The sequence below is a fragment of the Coregonus lavaretus genome (assembly GCF_964263955.1).
Source record: "Coregonus lavaretus genome assembly, chromosome: 8".
NCBI classification, from domain to species: Eukaryota; Metazoa; Chordata; class Actinopteri; order Salmoniformes; family Salmonidae; genus Coregonus; species Coregonus lavaretus.
This window is the reverse complement of record NC_139995.1, coordinates 53,581,601-53,601,893: the sequence shown is the minus strand read 5'-3', so window position 1 is coordinate 53,601,893 and position 20,293 is coordinate 53,581,601. Positions and strand designations below refer to the sequence as shown.

Below are 20,293 nucleotides of genomic sequence, written 5' to 3'. Positions count from 1 at the left end.
CTGGGCGTTCTTTAGGGAGGATATCCCTTTGGAGGACGTGCTATCGGTGTTAGCCTCAGCTTCTGAGGCATCATCCGAGTGCGCCGACTCTGGAGAAGACCGGGATTATGGGGATGAGATGGATATTCCTATGGAGAGTGAGAGGTCTTGTACTTCCCTGGGCGATGCCGACACGGGCTCTGAGAGATCAGTAGCCCTGTCCTTCGCAGCAGCCTCTCTGCGCTCAGACTTTCCTGGGCTCATTGAGAGGGCTGCTAGACGTTTGGAGATAGCGCTGCCCCCCATTCCCTCCGCACCGGATGTGGACATGATGGAGGGCGGCCCCTATTCTCGGTCAAGGAGGGCGGCGGAGCCTTTGGCTCCAGCAATGCCCTCGCTGGCAAAATACGTTGAGGGCTCATGGGAGGCGCCTCTGGCGGCGCGTTCGCTGGCCAAGGCGTACCTCCCGTCGTTTACCAGAGTGGAGGGAAGGCAACAGGGCTTCACTAAGGGAATCCCCAGGCTAGAGAGCGCACTGGCTGCGTATCTCGTGCCGGGTTCGAGTCCCTGGCCCTCTTCCAAGAAGGCCACTCTGCCGACGCAGAAAGACCGCTTCACAGCACAGCTGGTGGAAAATTATTTTACGTTGGGGGCCCAAGCTGTAGCAGCAGAATATAACATTGCCCTCCTAGCGGCCCCTCTGTCCCGTCTAACCACGGGTAAGACTGAGCTCGGCAAGGAGGAGGTGGAAGAGGCGTCCGGGATTTCTGGCGCTATTCTTCACCTGACACAGGCGTCAGCTGTCTGCGCGGGGAGGTCCATGGCCACTTCGGTGGTCGCGGAGCGACACCTATGGTTGTCACTGACAACCATGAAAGAAGCAGACAGAGCGTCGCTTCTGAACGCCCCCTTCTCTGACGACGGGCTCTTCGGAGTCGCCATCAAAGAGGCGACGGAGCGCTTCACGAAGCTCGATGAGGAGAGGAAGCAGCTGGCCAGATACCTGCCACTGGCAGGGAGAGCAGGCCACGTGACTACTACAAAACAGTCCACCTCCACCGCCTCTAGTAGAGCAGGCTCTACTGCGAGGTGTCGTGCCCGGTGCCAGACGGCGGCTTCAAGCAGCAGGAGAGAGGGCTCCGCCCCCCCAGCAGCACCTGAGGCCCGACGATGCCGCCGGCGAGGGAAGTCATTAGAACGTCGACCTGGCAGCCTAAGGGCAACCAGAAGAGACGGCGCATGTGACGGGACGTGGGGGAGAGAATGGAAGATGGCGCAGCAACGAGTTCGACTGCGCCCGCTATTCCCCCCCACCCTTCTGTTGAGGGGACGGAGGAGAATGTTTTTGTTGATGTGTGTAATAAAGAGTTGGCGCCACCTGACTTTGTCAAAAAATAGCCCCTTTTCCATAATACATCCGAGAGCGTTCGACCTTCCTCACTCTCTCTCTCTCTCTCTCTCACCACTCTGAGTGCAGCTCAGCCCACCATGGGTGCGTTACTGAGCGCACACATGAGGCAGGTATTAAAAAGGTCATAAAGACCTCACTTTACAGACTCCTAGGAGTGCTGTAGTGAGTGTCTCACATAGCAGGCTGCAGTCTCAACCAGATAATGGCATGATGACGCGACCGCTATTCAGTGAAAGCGCTCTGTCTCAAGTTAACGCCTCAGTCAGTGCAGTTCAGACCCGTGCTGCGTTCACGGAGGGCCGGAATACTACGGTTACGGGTTTAACCAACGTATCGGCGCCCCCGTTTCTCTCAGAACGCGCTGATATTCACCACTCTGAGTGTAGCTCAGCCCACCAAGGGTGCGTAGCTGAGCACACACACGAGGCGAGTGTGATAGAGTAACAAGGCGCCGCCTTGCTTTACCTCATGAAGACCTCACATTGCAGACTCCTAGGAGTACAGCAGTGAAGGCCTCCCATAGCAGATTGCAGTCACAGCCAGGTAATGGAATGATGATGCAATCGCTCTCTGGGGATGGCGCTCTGTCTCGGGCTAATGCCTCAGTCAGTGCAGTTCAGACCCGTGCTGCGTTCACGGAGGGCAGGAATACTACGGTTACGAGTTTAACCAACGTATTGGTGCCCCCGTTTCTCTCAGAACGCGCTGATGTTTCCTCTCCCTTTCATGGGAGGCCCGCCTTGGGCTGTTCCACCACCTCAGTGCTGAGGAACAGCAGCGGCGAGGGCCATCGAAGAATACAGGTCCTTCCTGAATGTACCACAGCTTTGCGCTCTCCCCGGGAGCAAAGGAACAAGGGGCTATATTCACCCTATTTCCTGGTGCCCAAAAAGACGGGGGGAATGAGGCCGATATTGGATTTACGCATTCTCAACGAGAGCGTAGCCAAACGGCCCTTCTGAATGCTCACGACAAAACGTCTACTGGAATGTGTCCAGAAAGGAGACTTTTGTACGAGCATAGACCTAAAGGACGCGTACTTTCATGTGCCGGTGCAACCGCGTCACAGAAAGTTTCTGCGATTCGCCTTTCAAGCGGTGGCGTACAAGTTCATGAGGATGCCATTCGGGTATGCTCTGGCACCTCGCATGTTTTCCAAGTGTGTGGAGGCGGCATTGGAACCGTTGCGTCGTCAGGGAATAAGGCTACTAGCCTACCTAGACGACCTACTGGTTCTCGCCCCGTCAGCAGAGCTGGCGTTCACTCACACGACACAGACAGTGATTCATCTCATGCGTCTGGGGTTCTCTGTGAATTGGAAAAAGAGCGCGCCCTGGCCCAGTCATCAGATTGTCTACCTGGGGATACAGCTAGACACTGTAATGATGAGGGCTCGAATTTCGGACCCCGAAGGGTAGCCCTGTTGCTAGCCCTGAGAAGGTTTCGTCCGAATCACACGGTAACAGCGCTATCAGTCATGTCACTCTTGGGTCTCATGTCTTCAGCCCATTTCGTGGTCCCGCTGGGACTCCTGCGCAGGATGCAGCGATGGTTCGCCCAACTAAGACTAGACCCAGTGCGTCGACGTCGTCGGTTGGTGGTGGTTCCTCTCTCGCTCAGTGCAGATCTGAACTATTGGAGAGACCCGCGCGTTCTCACGCACGGAGTCCCAATAGGCAAAGTGTCCTCCTACATTCCAGTGTTTACAGATGCCTCTCTGACTGGATGGGGAGGGACATGTCAGACCCAAGCGATAGGAGGTGTGTGGCCTCCTTCGAGTCGCCACATCAACCTTGGAGTTGGAAACGGTTTGACTGGTTCTGACTCACTTCGCGTCTACCCTTTGGGGTCGCGATGTGTTGGTCTGGTCAGACAACCGGACCACAGTAGCCTACATAAATCGCCAGGGAGGAGTCAGGTCTCCTGCACTCCACCGGTCGGCGGAGGAATTGTGGCTGTGGGCTCACAAGCACCTTCGCTCGTTGAGAGCAGCACACATTCCGGGCTACTTGAACGTGGGAGCAGACCTCATGTCTCGAGGGGGTCCTCGAGACGACAAGTGGCGTCTGCACCCGGACTTTGTTCTCCAAATTTGGGAACAGTTCGGGAGAGCCGAGCTGGACTTATTCGCGTCACGTGTGAACGCGCATTGTCCTCTATGGTTCTCTCTGAGGGAACAGGACGAACCGCCACTGGGGAGGGATGCGTTTGCGCACCGACTGTGGCCGAGAGTTCTCCTGTATGCATTCCCACCGCTGTCCTGCATTCTCCCACTGTTAGCCAGGGTGAGATCAGGCGGGCTGTCAATAATATTGGTGGCCCCCGATCGTCCAGGGGCTCCATGGTTCGCGGAGATGAGTCAGATGTTGATTGCGCCACCTTGGCCAATTCCACATCGACGGGACGCGTTGTCTCAGGCGCTAGGCTCGATAGGGCGATTGCCCATACTCGGCCAACCACTGAAGGCTTGGCTCCTGAGAGGGACAGGCTAGAGCGCCGTGGGTTATCTGATTCAGTAATCAGGTCCATACAGGGTTCACGTGCCGGTCCCACTTCCAGGGTGTATGCCAGTAAATGGAACGTGTTTTCACAGTGGTGTGTCACAGAGAATGTAGACCCCATGAACTGTTGGGTTGAGAGTGTACACTCGTTCCTGCAGTTTATGTTTGATAAGCAGCGATCGCCCGCCACCATTAAGGTGTTTGCAGCGGCGATTTCAGCTTGTCACGAGGGGTTTGGCAGAGACACTGTCTTCAGCCACCCTCTAGTGAAATGTTTCTTATTAGGAACGCGGCGGCTTAGGCCAATGCCTAGAGTCACGATTCCTCAGTGGGATTTGGCTTTGGTACTCAAAGCGCTCTGTGAGTCGCCGTTCGAGCCATTTAATCAAATACCCCTCAAGATGCTGTCTATGAAGACGGCACTGTTGCTCGCTTTGACTAGTGCTAAGCGTGTCAGTGATTTGTGTGCTCTTTCAACGAGACCCGACTGCCTTGCCATTAATGGCAATTTGAGCAGAGCGGTGTTACGTCCTAACCCGGCATTTATGCCGAAGGTTATTAAGAGCTCATATAGATCACAGACCGTGGAGCTGTGGTCTTTTTCTCCCCCTACCCATGGGGAGAGTAGAGAGGAAAGGCTCCATCGCCTGTGCCCAGTGCGCGCTTTGGCGTGTTACGTTGAGCGCACAGCAGCGATTAGGTCATCGCCTCAGCTGTTTGTGTGTCACGGTGCGGCTGCACTAGGTAGACCACTTTCGAAACAGCGTCTGTCTCATTGGCTTTGCGAAGGCATTGAGACAGCTTATGAGGCAGCAGGGCGACAATTGCCTCAGGGTATAAGGGCCCGCTCCACTCGTGGAGTAGCTGCTTCTACTGCCCTTTTCAGAGGAACAGGGGTAGAGGATATCTGTGCAGTGGCGTCGTGGTCGTCACCGTCTCCATTTGTCTGTTTCTATCTCTTGGATATGTCTTCTAACTCTTTGGGTCAGTCTGTACTCAGCGTGGCTGAGGGGAGGACTTGAGCTAAGAGAGAGGAATGCAGGACTGAGGAGACGGGTCTCTTTCAGGTTCGATTCTGATAGAAAGACATATTTTAGCATGACTCCTGACTGACATGTTCAGTACAGTAGAAGGCATGTATTGATCTGCCCACCAGTGAATAACTGGGTTGAGGCGGAATGATGAGGGATAATAGTAGTAACCTTGGTTACGGTACTATTAGACCGGTCATGACAATTTTGATGGAATGTGACGTCATCTATCTGCTTGTTCAGATTAGTATTAATCCTGTTCTGGGCTCTGCCCACTAATCTTTGGGGTTCCATTGATTGAGTGGGGCGGGCTACCGTGTACACAATGTAGAGTGACACTTTGTGCCATTCCATTAGTGGTCGTATTGTTGTAACAGGATATTGAGGTACCATCTATCTGCTAGTACAGATTAGTATGGCCCGTATTCTGGTGATCTGCCCAGTAGACATAGGTGTTGCCATTGGACTAGGTGGGGCGGATTTGGACCGATGACGCAGTATATTGTGACACAGTGTGTTACAGTACTGCGGGACTTGGTCGCAGCCATTGCTAGGCCCGACCTTTTCATTTCGATGGGAAGTGTTGGGCTCAGCAGGGAGTACATTTTGGAGCGTTGCGCTCCGCCTTAAACTAATAGGAGCAGAGCTCCCCTATGGGGCGGAACTCCACAATATAGAACGATTAGTTACCGGAGTGTAACTCCAGTTCTATGAATGGAGCTGAGCCCCATAGGACTTAAGGCCCTGCCGACCCTCTCTAGTCTCGCTGAAGATAATATCTCGGGAGGCTGATTGAGGGGAAGCGTCCCCTTTTTATAGGGACACCTGTACTCCTATTGGCTGCAGGTGTGTGCATAATTTTGACTCAGGCTGTTTGCTGCCTAGGCAGAGGGGTAAACCAATAGGAGCAGAGCTCCCCTATGGGGCTCCCCTTCACTCATAGAACTGGAGTTACACTCTGGTAACTATCGATTTGCTAACTGGTTGTACTACACAGGTGCCGCGTTTAACGAATCAGCAAGTCGGACATGTCCGAGTTTCCTAGTTCCGACTTCAATCACCGAGTTTGTCTTTGACGCAATGCGACCGAACAACCATAGGCAAATCTGTCACTTCCGAATGATCTTTCCCCCAATGACATCGAAGTATTTTGTAAAGTGCATTCTTCCATATGGTTGCTACAGCGTTGCTTTGTTTTAAACCTGAAGTTGCGATTGGTCAAATTCGTAAACGGGGTGGTGACAGCGATTTGATAATGGGCGTTTAAACGGGTGGGCGGGGTCTCTATACAGTTTGAAAAACTCAGTAGCAGAAGAATAGAGTCGGTGGACAGAACCTACACACCAGGCAAGTATGGCGACATTTGATTATTTAGTCAGAAATATATGATAGGCCGTGCTGGTTATTCTAAACGTTAGCTGGGCAAAAAAGTCATTCAGCTTGCTAGTTAGTTAGCACTGCAGCAAAAGAACGCTGATGAGACGACACTCGTAACTGCGTCGTTAACTAACCTAACGTTAGCTTGCTATGCAGCTAACATTATTAGCAAATATAACGTTACCCATATGTGTTAATGGCTAGTTATCTAGCTGTCTGAATTCGACAGTTATGTCTAGGTCATAGGATCTCTGGGCTAGCCAATGCAAACGTAGCTAACTACTGTTAACTAGCCTAGCCAACTACTGTAACTTGTTTAGCTAACGTCATGACAACACCCTGGGTTAGAGTGGCTTGCTAGCGCGAAGCAAAATGCCAGATACGACGTGCATTTGAGTGTTTCAAGTAACGTATTTTGTTTACTACCTTCTACTTAGCTAGCTAATTACCGTCCTCTCGAATTCTGTTCTTCCAGTAAGTTACAAGTATGGCCTCTCAAAATATGGACCCTGCAGCAGCCTCATCCACAGCCGCGCTGAAAGGCAATGAGACCGGTGGGAGTGCAGCAAAGGGCTCAGTCACTAAAAGGTTTGTGTAGTTATCGTCATTTACATTTTAGTCATTTAGCACACCATCTTATCCAGAGCGACTTAGTTAGCCATCTTAAGATTCATGCACTAGGTGGGACAACTACATCTGTCAAAGTAAGTACATTTTTCCTCAAAGTAGCTATCAGCAAAGTCCGTGTTAGTGGTGGGGGAGTGTTAGTTCACGAAAGGCAATATTTTATGTGGGGGTGCAGTGGAGTTATTTAGGATACTCTTTCTTTGAAGAAGTAGGGTTTTCGGGAAACTGGGCAGGGACTCTGCTGTCCTAGGTTCAAGGAGAAGCTGGTTTCACCATTGGGGTGCCAGGACAGAAGCACTTTAAATGGGCTAAGCAGGAGCTGTCCTCTTGTAGGGTTTGGGGTGGCAGAAGCGACATACATGAGCAATTAGGGTTAAGTGCCTTGCTCAAGGGCACGTCGGCATGTTTTTCACTTAGTTGGCTCGGGAATTCAAACCAGCAACATTTCGGTTACTGGCCCAACACTCTTAAACGCTAGGCTACCTCGAATACTCGAGATTTATTCCCCGATTACTTTTATACTAAGGCTGGGTCTTAACAAATGGTCCAAGAGAAATTTCCAAGGCAAGTTTCATAAATACCCTTTAGCTGTTAAGTGAACCAAACAGTATTGTTCTGTAACATAGCCTACATTTCAGCTGACGTAAGATGGGTGATTGGTACTACTTACATTGGGAGTTAACTTTGTGTAATGACAAGCCTTAGGCTTACATTTTAAACTTTTATATTTTTTACACCCTAGACTTCAACAAGAGCTGATGACACTAATGGTAAGTGTTCTCCATGTAGCGCTATGTCCTTCTAATCACAATTTGAGATCAATTGATCTCTTTTGGAAAACAGCTATTTCTTTTAGATCTGAAGGTTATTTCTTGCACGTCATATAGATGTCTGGACATAAGGGGATCTCGGCTTTCCCGGAGTCTGACAACCTTTTTAAGTGGATCGGAACGATAGACGGAGCTCAGGGAACAGTAAGTTAAGTTTTCTTTCTACTCCTCCATGAAAAGTGCAGCCTTGGCAGTGGCTCAGATTGTAAGACCAGTAATGTAGATGGTGTGTAACCCTGCTTGGGCTAGGCAAACCGAGCGTGTGTGCTCGCGTACTCCCTTAAAAGACCTTTGCTTGAAAAACGAGAAAAAAAGTGGCAATAGTAAATTTTGTCCCTCTTTAGACGCTGTAGCCACTTCCTCAAAATATAATGAATCTAAGATAACTCAAAAAATCTGTCATTAATTACATTTTTGGCTGAGGAGATCTTAGTTGCACAATTTTACATCTATCTAAGATGTTTGGTGCAGGGCCCCCCAAGTGGCACAGCGGTCTAAGGCACTGCATCACCGTGCTAGAGGCGTCACTACAGATCTGGGTTCGATCCCGGGCTGTGTCACAGCCGGCCGTGACCAGGAGACCCATGAGGCGGTGCACAATTGGCCCTGCGTCGTCCGGGTTAGTGGAGGGTTTGGTCGGCTGGGATGTCCATGTCCCATCGCACTCTAGCGACTCCTTGTGGCGGTCGGGCGCATGCACGCTGAATTCGGTCGCCAACTGCCAGTGTTTCCTCCGACACATTGGTGCGGCTGGCTTCCAGGTTAAGCGAGCAGTGCGGCTTGGCGGGGTCGTGTTTCAGAGGACGCATGGCTCTCGACCTTCGCCTCCGAAGTCCGTACGAGAGTTGCAGCGACGGGACAAGACTGTAACTACCAATTAGATATCACGAAAAAGGGGCGAAAAGTCCCAACAAAAGAAAATGTTTGGTGCTGTGTTTCTCAAGTGAAAAAATGTGTATGAAAATGAGTTCTCTCTTGTTGAATGACCCAAAAATATGTGTGTGCACGAACAGCCGAACAAACCCTTGCCGACGACCAAAATGTCGTCAGAATATATGCATGAACTGTTTTGGATGTGAATTATATGGACGTTTTAACAAGATCCACATGTCTTCCATCAACATTCAAATGCTCGCCTTGATTAGCTTTTGTACAGTAAAAAAAAAAGTATGGTGAAGAATGTGTCAGCGTTCTTGCATCTCTCAATCTCTTAGGTTTACGAAGGCCTGAGGTACAAGCTGTCGTTGGAGTTCCCTAGTGGCTACCCTTACAAAGCCCCACGCGTGAAGTTCATCACGTCCTGTTTCCACCCCAACGTCGACGATCAGGGCTTCATCTGTCTGGATATCTTGAAAGACAAATGGTCAGCTCTGTATGACGTGCGCTCCATCCTGCTGTCCATACAGAGTTTATTAGGAGGTAGGGTGTCTTTTACTAGGAGGTGGGGTCATTGTCGCCCAACCATTTACATAAGGGGGCCTGATCAGATTTATGAACACACTGAGATCAAATCACTGTCACAGTTTTTGAGGTTGTGTGCCACTGTCAAATTTGTTGCCGACCTTGTACCAAAATCTGTCTTGTCCAGAGCCCAACAATGAGAGTCCCTTGAACACTGCTGCTGCTGAGCTTTGGGATAACCAGGAAGGTTAGTAGATGGACAAATATCTGTCCCAATGGCACCCACACATTTTGACCAGCACCCATAGGTCATTTGTGACGCACCCTGTAAATACTCATGTCATGAATCAAATAGTTTTGTTAAACTTGTACGGCAGTAAAAAGGTGTCTTTCTTACAGCCTTCAAAGCCCATTTGAACTCTACCTACAAGAACTGACCCAAGATCCTACAATCCTGCAATTTATTTGATTTCTAAGTGTATTTCTTTCTCTTCTAATTATGTACATTTTAAATACTGGGTATGTCTGTACAATATTTTTATGTTTGTATGAACTATATGTGAATAAAGATTTCTAGGTATGTTTAATCGTGGCCTTGTTGGTTATTTTCCAATCAACATTCAACTTTATTTGATTTGCATAAATACATTTTCAAGCAATCAATACAACTTTCATACTAACATGCTGACCACACCGCCCCTGTTGCAAAATAAATGTACGCATGTTCAATAATTTCACCCAGACTGCTCGCACGTGTCTCCGCAGCCTGGCGCTAAAATAGAATTTGGTTGTATTTTTGATGCGCCACAAGTCCCTCATCTTTCGTCTCTTCATTGTTTTTTAGGAACATATACCCATGTGGGTGATTGAAAGCTGAACTTAGGTCCACACTCAAGTCCAGTTGGTGGTGGTAATGCACCTTAAAGTTGGTTGCCAGCCTCCCAAGTCCACAGAAGAAGAAGGAGCGATTAAGAGAAACTAACTAGGTTTCCCCTTTTTATCTATGGATTAATTGTCAGAGTAGAGAACACATGATTTTGTGACTCAATGGGTCAAAATTCTACAAAGATCCAAGGGAAAAAAAGGACCGTGTGCATTTCAGGTACAATAGCAACCCAATTTTTATATCCCAGGACAAATTGGCTAGCTAAATGTCCATTTATGTTTCGACCTGTCCCCAAATTAATATAGTTGGTTCAGAGTTCGTTTTGATATTTCAACCGGTGTCCTGATCGCATCTGGTGTGGATGGACAAAATCAGCATGCACGTGCTTGATGGTGTAGTCAGCATATGACAAAATGTATCACTAACATAGGTATACAAGGTCTTTGCCATAAACATCTATCATTAGCAAGGAAATCTGAATAGTTGATCATACCTTTTTAAAGGATTTGTTCTTTGACTGCACAGTATCTAAATACATTTGTCTAATGTTCATAGTTTTCATTAGTAAATAGAAATGACTTGCGCATGTAAAACCCTAATTTACACCGTATGTACGCAACACGAGAATGCTACGCAAAATGTCGGTCCTGTGTACTGTCATTTTAAAATTGCAGGACTGCACATTTTTGTGTTTTTCGCCATTTAGCATAGCTACTTGTAGGTTTTGCATTGTGTATGTACAGTATAAATTAGGCTTTATTCAAAGTTTTACTGACCATTAACCAAGTATTAAAGAGTACACCCCAGTTGTCAGGTCTATAGACAAAACATACACCCCAATTTACAGTTTAGGGGATGACAACACCCCAACATCTTATCTTGGGACACCACTTCCATCATCTCTTCCAGAGTCTCATCCTGATTGTGTGCAGCATCCTGAGGTTGAGTGCCCTCCACCCAGGCCTCTTGAGTAGCCTCCACCGCCCAGAAAGGAATGCTGACTTTCTGGAGCATCTCCTTGACCAGGGCCTCAATCTGGGTGATGTGCGTCTTCAGGTCAGGGCTTTGCTCCACCTCCACTGCTAGCCAGGGGGTTTGGACTGAAGCAGCCCGGGCAGACACCCCAGTGATCCCATCTGAAGCTCCTGTGTTCACAAGGGCCCGGCGGTCATTCCTCTGTTTCAAGGGGAAGCGGTCTATTAAGTCACTGGCTTTGTACAGGTCCTGTTGGAGGTTCTCTAACCCAGTGAGGAAGAGAACCCACAGTCGCTCCACCTGTTCTCGATCCTCTTGTCCAGGTGCAGTCGCCCTCTCTGTCAATAGAGGGACCAGACGTCTGTGCAACCCTGGATCACGAGACAACACACAATTATTCACAGTGGAATTTGCATATGATTTACACGATACAATGCATTTCCCAAGTGCACAAATACTTGCACTTGTGATTTCAATTCCAGATTCAATTCCTTTTTAGACACCAATTGGCTGAGAGAATGTTGCACTTCAAAAGATTTAACCTGAATTTGAATGGAAGGGGTCAGATCAGTCACCTTTTGTTTGCGGAACCCCATTAAATCATAGATTAAAAAGGGGTCGGATCTTGAGGTCCATTTAGCATTCAACAGCGTTAGTGTCCTTACCTGTGCAGATTCTATGAGCCAGTGCTCTGGTCTCATCCATCTCCTCTCTCAGAAAGCTGCCGTCTGAGTTACTTCCGACAGAGATTGCCATCTGTTGGAAACAGGCAGTCACCTTGCTCAGGGCCTCCAGGGCACGCTCACACTCTGTGACCTGCCGTTTCCTAGCTTGGATCTCATCCACTGATCTCCGCCACCGATTCATCTGAACCTGGGAAGAGAAACTATACAACACAATGTAATACAATACTTCCTTAATTGGTCCATTTGCACGGACATTCTGTATTTTTGCTGTCACAACAACCTGACACAGGCCTAAAGGGCACAACTGCAGGAAGTAATACAGTATATGGGACATTGTAGCCGGTAACCCTTCAGCTGCCGGCTCACTCCCTGCAGATTCCCTACCAATCATCTTGGGGATTCGAACCGGTTACTGGGCCACCTCTCCAGGGTTGGAGAGTAACCAGTTTTATATGTAATCTGATTACAAAAAAATTAACTGATCTGTTACAGCAAATATATTGTCTTCCGATTACAGATACTTTTGAATTACTAGAAAAAAAATACATTGACACCTTTCTATTTTCTCTATAACATTCAATTCAGCATTGAAAAAAGGCACACGTTTGTTTGTTCCACCTGAGTAAGGCTGACCACCAATCAGAGACCACTAGGATGACACACCAAATGATGACCACCAATCAGAGACCATTAGGATGACACACCAAATGATGACCACCAATCAGAGACCACTAGGATGACACACCAAATGATGACCACCAATCAGAGACCACTTGGATGATACACCAAATGATGACCACCAATCAGAGACCACTAGGATGACACACCAAATGATGACCACCAATCAGAGACCACTAGGATGACACACCAAATGCGTTTGATGGATCCGTTTCGTCATCTTCTAATTCCTCTTAAGGGGAAAGTAATCAGATTACATTACTGAGTTTGAGTAATCCAAAAGTTACTTTACCGATTACAATTTTGGACAGCCTAGGTACCTTTTATTTAGGTAACTGTAACTGATTCCGTTTAGAAAGTAACCAACCCAGCCCTGCACCTCTAACCTTAATGTGGCACTCCAGTCTCCTTTTCACCTCATTTAACAACTGATTTACCTAACAAAAGGCACACCTCAATACGTGGTCCAGGTATGTCATGACATAGCACAAGTTGTGGGTGGGGGGGGGGCTTTCCTCTTTTGTTCTCTATTGCTCCTCAAGCAATGGGGGAGGCCGATGACATCACCGATTTACCATCAGACCAAGTCCTTGAATTCCCTACTACTTGAAGTTTGCGGTTGTGTCAAAAAACTCTTTAGTGTGTGTACTTTACTGTAATTGTCCTTTTCAACAGTAAAAGTTGATATCGCTTTTCAACAGTAAAAGTTAACAAATCGCAGGAGGACGTCTTTAAGCCAATGAAGCAATAGCCTATTCATGGCCCTTGTGATGGACTTACTAGATTTCTTCACACAGCCTCACTAAACCAGGTAACGGTATTGGTATTATAAAACAAATATAGAGTATTGATAATGTCATCTCTGATGAGGATGATTGACATGCGATCTTCACTGTAAAAATATGAATACTTAGCATTACTATCAGTACTCCAAAATCTACAATACAATATATTGTGCCACTAATAACTCCACCAAAGATTATGATGACTACATATGAAACACAAAATACAGGAATTAGGAATCAGGTGTTATTAGCTACTTCGAAACTTATTCATCACCAAACATCAAACTAAATTAAGAACCCACCTCCGTTTTGAAAAGTCTCCTCAGGGTCTCATGCTTTCTTATAGCCTACGGCCAAGTTGACAGCCTTCGACACAAGACTGAAAACAACCGAGCAACTCCAGGGTGAGCCCTCAGTATTGGGCTCCTCCTCCACACCCCCCTGCTTAGTGTTTCCTTGCTGGCACTGGCAGGAACTGGTCTTCAGGGAGACACTATTCAATTAGGCCAACCTTAGCAGCTGAGGCCCATAGAACCATCTGTGCTCTTGCTCTTCATCCATAAATAAAAGTGGTTTACGTCAACACATTTTGACAAATCATAATCATCTTCAAAGTTGTGTTTTTGGATGCTTTTTATTGTTGAGGCGGCAGGTAGCTTAGCGGTTAGAGGCGAGCCAGCAACTGGAGTGTTCCCACGACAACAACAGCTCCCCAGGCGCCCAGTGTGGCAGCCCCCCTGCACCTCTCCAAAAACCTGTATGTGTGTCTTTCGAAAGGGTTGGGTTAAAAGTGGAAGCCAAATTTCGATTGGACCTTATAAAGTGAACTTAATGTTGAGACAGTAAAATGGGTACAGTAAAGGTAGCGAGATCAAGGGGGTAGACAATAAGAAGGGTCGAACCCCTGTCTCCAGGGTCAACATGATCTATTTCTATTTACATTTTAGTCCTTTAGCAGACGCTCTTATCCAGAGCGACTTACAGTTAGTGAGTGCATACATTTTCATACTGGCCCCCCGTGGGAAACGAACCCACAACCCTGGCGTTGCAAGCGCCACGCTCTACCAACTGAGCTACATTTAACCTTTATTTAACTAGGCAAGTCAGTTAAGAACAAATTCTTATTTACAATGACGGCCTACCAAAAGGCCTCCTGCGGGGACGTGGGGGCTGGGATAAAAAATAAAAATATAGGACAAAACGCACATCACGACAAGAGAGACACCACAACACTACGTAAAGAGAGACCTAGTAGCTAGTAGATCTACAAGCCTGGGAGTGTTACCAACAGACCACAGGTTCTGCACAAATTGTGTGGTTCTAACATATTCATATAGTGGTTGATTAATGCTATTTCTAAGTTCTAGTGCTAGGTAAGGTTTCTTATAATTAGCAGCATTTGACTGTGCCAGACAGATATTCCTTCGAGTTGCTCTCCTGTAATAACTAACTAGAAGCTTTGAGGAGCTGAGGTCCTTCGATGCCATGGGGGTGCTCCCCTGTGCCAGGTCTCCAGAGCAACAGCACTAAAATTAGCTCGAGTTAGCAAAACGTCAGCACTTTAGCAGAATGGGTCTGTGGGGCTGGAACCGATTGATTCACACATCACCAAATGGTACACTTTTCACTGGGGGTAATTCTTCAGCATAAACAGCTACTGTACGTGTACTGGGGATAATACATTGATTTCTCCAGTCTCGAGGGTAGTGTTAATGAAGCTTCCTGTGTAGCTATGTGTTGTGTTCCATGTGATAACTTGCATGTTTTGTGTTTTACATGACTTATTCCATCTTAATTTTTAAGTATAAGGAATGTGATTGTAAGCCTATTAATAGTGCAAATTGGAATCAGTTGCCCAGGAAATGTGGGTTATGGGAGGAATGGAAAAAAGAATGGAAAAGATCACAAAAGTGTCTTGAGTCTTTTATTGAAATATCTAGTAACAGTTTAGGTGGTTTGTCCATTTCCCAATGCAATGACACAGACAGGTTTTACAACGTTAAGTTACTGCAGGGGCACAAACAGACATGCCTTTAAAAGGCAACTAGGAACTTCAACAGTATACATGGTGACTATGCTGTGTGTCCGAATACATCCTTAAAACGATGGGTTTTCATAGTCCGTTGCCCATAGGTCGAGCAGATGGGTATTCTACCACAGTACGGTTAACACTGAGAGGATCATATTCTTTTTTAACAATACAGTTTGGTGATGGTCACAGTAATAACTGAAGCCCATTCCGGTGAGCTGCATGAACACAAACAAAACGGCAGCAATCCGACGCAGGTTGAGCTGTGTAATTAGAAAACCATTCATCAGGCCGTGGGCCTTGCACAGGTTGGCTTGTCTTGAATAGTCAAGCCCTACATCCAAATCCAAGTGGTCACTTGGACGTTTTAGTGCTGGTATTATCTGAAGTAGGAAAGGAAGGGGTGGGTGGGGGTGTATTTTACAAAGGACAGGGGCTATAGATTTGCATTGGTGATTTGTCTTTGTCTTTTACAGGTCTCGCTATGTCACATCCACTGATAGAAATACATCGGCATTAGGGAGCGGGATGGGGGAGGGGAGTAAAGAGGGGGCGTGGCTATGTGGCTATGGACTGCATGATCTCATGGCACAGGCATTGACAGAAGCCGTAGAAGACACACAGAACCAGGGTGGAGGGCACCAGGCTGACCAGGATGATGCCCAGGGTGAGCTGCTGGATCATCAGCAGGTAGATGCCCAGCGGAAGCGATGAGAAGTAGACCAGACACAGGACGCCAATGAGGAAGCTGGGGAAGGTGCGCGAGGTCCACGCGCCACACTTCTGCGCGGGCAAGTGGCAGGGCAGCGAGGCCAGGCTGGCGGGCCGGTACAGGTGCACCATATTGAGCATGCTCATGGAGTCTGACGACTGTGACTCGCCCGGCACCTCCATGATGGTGATGACCAGGCAGTCTGAGGAGCTGTGCGACTGCTCACTGGTTGTGACGCAGCCGCCCCCAGAACCACCACAGCCACCCCCTCCACCTCCGCTCCCGCTCAGGCTGCCCGGGGTGAGCAGCACCTCCCCGTTCGGGGTGATGGAACCGCCACTCTTCCTGGCGCGGTCCTGGTAGGTGAGGATTGCCAGGATGTTGCTGTCGTCCTGCAGCAACCAGATATCATCGTCGGACACGTGCGTCTCGTGGCGGCAGAAGGGGCAGCTGACGATGCTGGGGGACGAGTTCTCCACGATCTTCTTCAGGCATTTGGCGCAGACGCGGTGGAGGCAGCCCAGCACCTTGGGCTTGCGGGTGCGCGTGTCGTAACGGTTGTAGCAAATCTTGCACTCCAGCTCCTCCACGGTGTAGACCAGAGGCTGGCAGCGCTGGTCTGTCTCCAAGGCCAACTTCTCCAACTTCTGGCTCATTCTGAGAGAGAGAAGGGGGAGGGAGGAATGCCCAGCTAGCCAGGAATGCAGGCACTAATGCAGCAGTGCTATGTTCCAGAGACAACCTGCACTGAGACACCATGCACTGTTTCAACAGCAGCTGCGGTCTCTCCGGTAAAGTCAGCTGCGGTCTCTGGTAAAGTCAGCTGCGGTCTCTCTGGTAAAGTCAGCTGCAGTCTCTGGTAAAGTCAGCTGCGGTCTCTCCAGTAAAGTCAGCTGCGGTCTCTGGTAAAGTCAGCTGCGGTCTCTCCGGGAAAGTTTTGTCCCAGGATTTGTATGAAGATACAGTGAATGTTATTAATTGGTATTGTCCACGTTAACGCTCACAAGAAGTGGAATCTAAATCATGATTTAAGACACTGAAATGATGGCACATACTTTTGTACACCTTTTCACAGTAAAAATACATTCACGTACGGTATTACTTTGCAAATATTGACACCTACGTTGCACAGATAACGATCATGCTCTGATATATGTTCATGGCTGATCCTGAACACCCTGAATAATAGAGTTCGTATTCACAGTTGAGCATGCATGCTAAGTATGGTTTTACTTTCGCAACAATGTATGGGGCTAAGTTAGCATTTGAGGGCATAGGATTGAGGTTACAGCTTTAGATCTTCAACAATGCTGTATGACTGGTCCCTACCCTAACGTAGTGCATGCCCACCTCGGGTCAGAGATGTTTATCTCCAGATGAGTTTCCAATGACAAAAACATTTGAACAATTTAATAAGACAACATTCCGGTTTTGAAAGTCCCTGTTATGTGTAAAGTGCGTAAACAGAAAAAATACACAAGTGTATAGAAGGCGGGAACCATTTTGACATTTGCCAGTGCCACTATTGCTTCGATCAGAATATCCTAAATATGGAGGGATGAATTGGATTATATCATCCGTCAGGAAATCTGGTGGGAGTTGTCATCAAATGATCCAGCTAGAGAGGGGCAGTGGTATTCCCAGTCTCGGTATTCCCAGTATCGGTATTCCCAGGACCTTGGTACAGCAGCATGGTCACTCCTCTGTGGAAAGAACACAAGGGAACATTTGTAAATCCAAAATATGTGTAAAACCTGCACACTAGTGACCTAGGAATGTCTTGCGGGCTAAAAGCTGCTGCCTCCGGTAAATATACAGTATAAAGCTACTGCCTCCGGTAAATATACAGTATAAAGCTGCTGCCTCCGGTAAATATACAATATAAAGCTGCCGCCTCCAGTAAATATACAGTATAAAGCTGCCGCCTCCGGTAAATATACAGTATAAAGCTGCTGCCTCCGGTAAATATACAGTATAAAGCTGCTGCCTCCGGTAAATATACAGTATAAAGCTGCTGCCTCCGGTAAATATACAGTATAAAGCTGCTGCCTCCGATAAATATACAGTATAAAGCTGCTGCCTCCGGTAAATATACAGTATAAAGCTGCTGCCTCCGGTAAATATACAGTATAAAGCTGCTGCCTCCGGTAAATATGCAGTATAAAGCTGCTGCCTCCGGTAAATATACAGTATAAAGCTGCTGCCTCCGGTAAATATACAGTATAAAGCTGCTGCCTCCGGTAAATATACAGTATAAAGCTGCTGCCTCCGGTAAATATACAGTATAAAGCTGCTGCCTCCGGTAAATATACAGTATAAAGCTGCTGCCGCCGGTAAATATACAGTATAAAGCTGCTGCCTCCGGTAAATATATAGTATAAAGCTGCTGCCTCCGGTAAATATACAGTATAAAGCTGCTGCCTCTGGTAAATATACAGTATAAAGCTGCTGCCTCCGGTGCATATACAGTATAAAGCTGCTGCCTCCGGTAAGTATACAGTATAAAGCTGCTGCCTTCGGTAAATATACAGTATAAAGCTGCTGCCTCCGGTAAATATACAGTATAAAGCTGCCGCCTCCGGTAAATATACAGTATAAAGCTGCTGCCTCCGGTAAATATACAGTATAAAGCTGCTGCCTCCGGTGCATATACAGTATAAAGCTGCTGCCTCCGGTAAATATACAGTATAAAGCTGCTGCCTCCGGTAAATATACAGTATAAAGCTGCTGCCTCCGGTAAATATACAGTATAAAGCTGCTGCCTCTGGTAAATATACAGTATAAAGCTGCTGCCTCCGGTAAATATACAGTATAAAGCTGCTGCCTCCGGTAAGTATACAGTATAAAGCTGCTGCCTCCGGTAAATATACAGTATAAAGCTGCCGCCTCCGGTAAATATACAGTATAAAGCTGCTGCCTCCGGTAAATATACAGTATAAAGCTGCTGCCTCAGGTAAATATACAGTATAAAGCTGCTGCCTCTGGTAAATATACAGTATAAAGCTGCTGCCTCCGGTAAATATACAGTATAAAGGTGCTACCTCCGGTAAATATACAGTATAAAGCTGCTGCCTCCGGTAAATATACAGTATAAAGCTGCTGCCTCCGGTAAGTATACAGTATAAAGCTGCTGCCTCCGGTAAATATACAGTATAAAGCTGCCGCCTCCGGTAAATATACAGTATAAAGCTGCTGCCTCCGGTAAATATACAGTATAAAGCTGCTGCCTCCGGTAAATATATAGTATAAAGCTGCTGCCTCCGGTAAATATACAGTATAAAGCTGCCGCCTCCGGTAAATATACAGTATAAAGCTGCCGCCTCCGGTAAATATACAGTATAAAGCTGCTGCCTCTGGTAAATATACAGTATAAAGCTGCTGCCTCCGGTAAATATACAGTATAAAGCTGCCGCCTCCGGTAAATATACAGTATAAAGCTGCTGCCTCCAGTAAATATACAGTATAAAGCTGCTGCCTCCGGTAAGTATACAGGATAAAGCTGCTGCCTCCGGTAAATATACAGTATAAAGCTGCTGCCTCCGGTAAATATACAGTATAAAGCTGCTGCCTCCGGTAAATATACAGTATAAAGCTGCTGCCTCCGGTAAATATACAGTATAAAGCTGCTGCCTCCGGTGCATATACAGTATAAAGCTGCTGCCTCTGGTAAATATACAGTATAAAGCTGCCGCCTCCGGTAAATATACAGTATAAAGCTGCTGCCTCCGGTAAATATACAGTATAAAGCTGCTGCCTCCGATAAATATACAGTATAAAGCTGCTGCCTCCGGTAAATATACAGTATAAAGCTGCTGCCTCCGGCAAATATACAGTATAAAGCTGCTGCCTCCGGTAAATATGCAGTATAAAGCTGCTGCCTCCGGTAAATATACAGTATAAAGCTGCTGCCTCCGGTAAATATACAGTATAAAGCTGCTGCCTCCGGTAAATATACAGTATAAAGCTGCTGCCTCCGGTAAATATACAGTATAAAGCTGCTGCCTCCGGTAAATATACAGTATAAAGCTGCTGCCGCCGGTAAATATACAGTATAAAGCTGCTGCCTCCGGTAAATATATAGTATAAAGCTGCTGCCTCCGGTAAATATACAGTATAAAGCTGCTGCCTCCGGTAAGTATACAGTATAAAGCTGCTGCCTTCGGTAAATATACAGTATAAAGCTGCTGCCTCCGGTAAATATACAGTATAAAGCTGCCGCCTCCGGTAAATATACAGTATAAAGCTGCTGCCTCCGGTAAATATACAGTATAAAGCTGCTGCCTCCGGTGCATATACAGTATAAAGCTGCTGCCTCCGGTAAATATACAGTATAAAGCTGCTGCCTCCGGTAAATATACAGTATAAAGCTGCTGCCTCCGGTAAAT

General features: G+C 47.2%; 3 protein-coding genes across 4 annotated transcripts; 1 reads left to right on the top strand and 2 right to left on the bottom strand.

The window, feature by feature from the left end:
• Positions 1–5,805: 5,805 nt before the first annotated feature.
• On the top strand, positions 5,806–9,742 carry LOC311133105 (ubiquitin-conjugating enzyme E2 C-like). 2 transcript variants are annotated; one of them, XM_084166539.1, is made up of 7 exons: positions 5,806–6,269; positions 6,775–6,887; positions 7,669–7,696; positions 7,814–7,900; positions 8,971–9,175; positions 9,345–9,404; positions 9,557–9,742. In XM_084166539.1, exons 2-7 carry the CDS (start codon positions 6,787–6,789, stop codon positions 9,592–9,594), a joined length of 519 nt encoding a protein of 172 aa, XP_084022665.1. In that variant the 5' UTR covers positions 5,806–6,269; positions 6,775–6,786; the 3' UTR covers positions 9,595–9,742. The 2 variants fall into 2 exon arrangements, with proteins under 2 accessions (XP_084022665.1, XP_084022666.1); XM_084166540.1 differs by having other exon boundaries at positions 6,239–6,273.
• A 1,117-nt stretch (positions 9,743–10,859) lies between these two features.
• On the bottom strand, positions 10,860–11,885 carry LOC311133684 (regulator of G-protein signaling 9-binding protein; the record flags this gene model as incomplete). The annotated part of the gene is made up of 2 exons (XM_084167222.1): positions 10,860–11,389; positions 11,684–11,885. The coding sequence occupies 2 exons, from the start codon at positions 11,883–11,885 to the stop codon at positions 10,860–10,862; spliced, it is 732 nt and encodes a 243-aa protein (XP_084023348.1).
• Positions 11,886–15,444: 3,559 nt separating this feature from the next.
• Positions 15,445–16,600, bottom strand: LOC311134270 (E3 ubiquitin-protein ligase RNF182). Its single transcript, XM_084167894.1, has one exon. The coding sequence runs from the start codon at positions 16,562–16,564 to the stop codon at positions 15,755–15,757; it is 810 nt and encodes a 269-aa protein (XP_084024020.1). The 5' UTR covers positions 16,565–16,600; the 3' UTR covers positions 15,445–15,754.
• Between the last annotated feature and the right edge of the window lie 3,693 nt (positions 16,601–20,293).

Excerpts from the sequence above, each read along its gene's own strand:
- LOC311133105 (XM_084166539.1), top strand. The coding sequence starts at position 6,787 with ATGGCCTCTCAAAATATGGACCCTGCAGCAGCCTCATCCACAGCCGCG. Across the intron at positions 9,176-9,344 it reads CATACAGAGTTTATTAGGAG|AGCCCAACAATGAGAGTCCC; the intron begins GTAGGGTGTCTT and ends TGTCTTGTCCAG. Across the intron at positions 9,405-9,556 it reads GCTTTGGGATAACCAGGAAG|CCTTCAAAGCCCATTTGAAC; the intron begins GTTAGTAGATGG and ends TCTTTCTTACAG.
- LOC311134270 (XM_084167894.1), bottom strand. The coding sequence starts at position 16,564 with ATGAGCCAGAAGTTGGAGAAGTTGGCCTTGGAGACAGACCAGCGCTGC.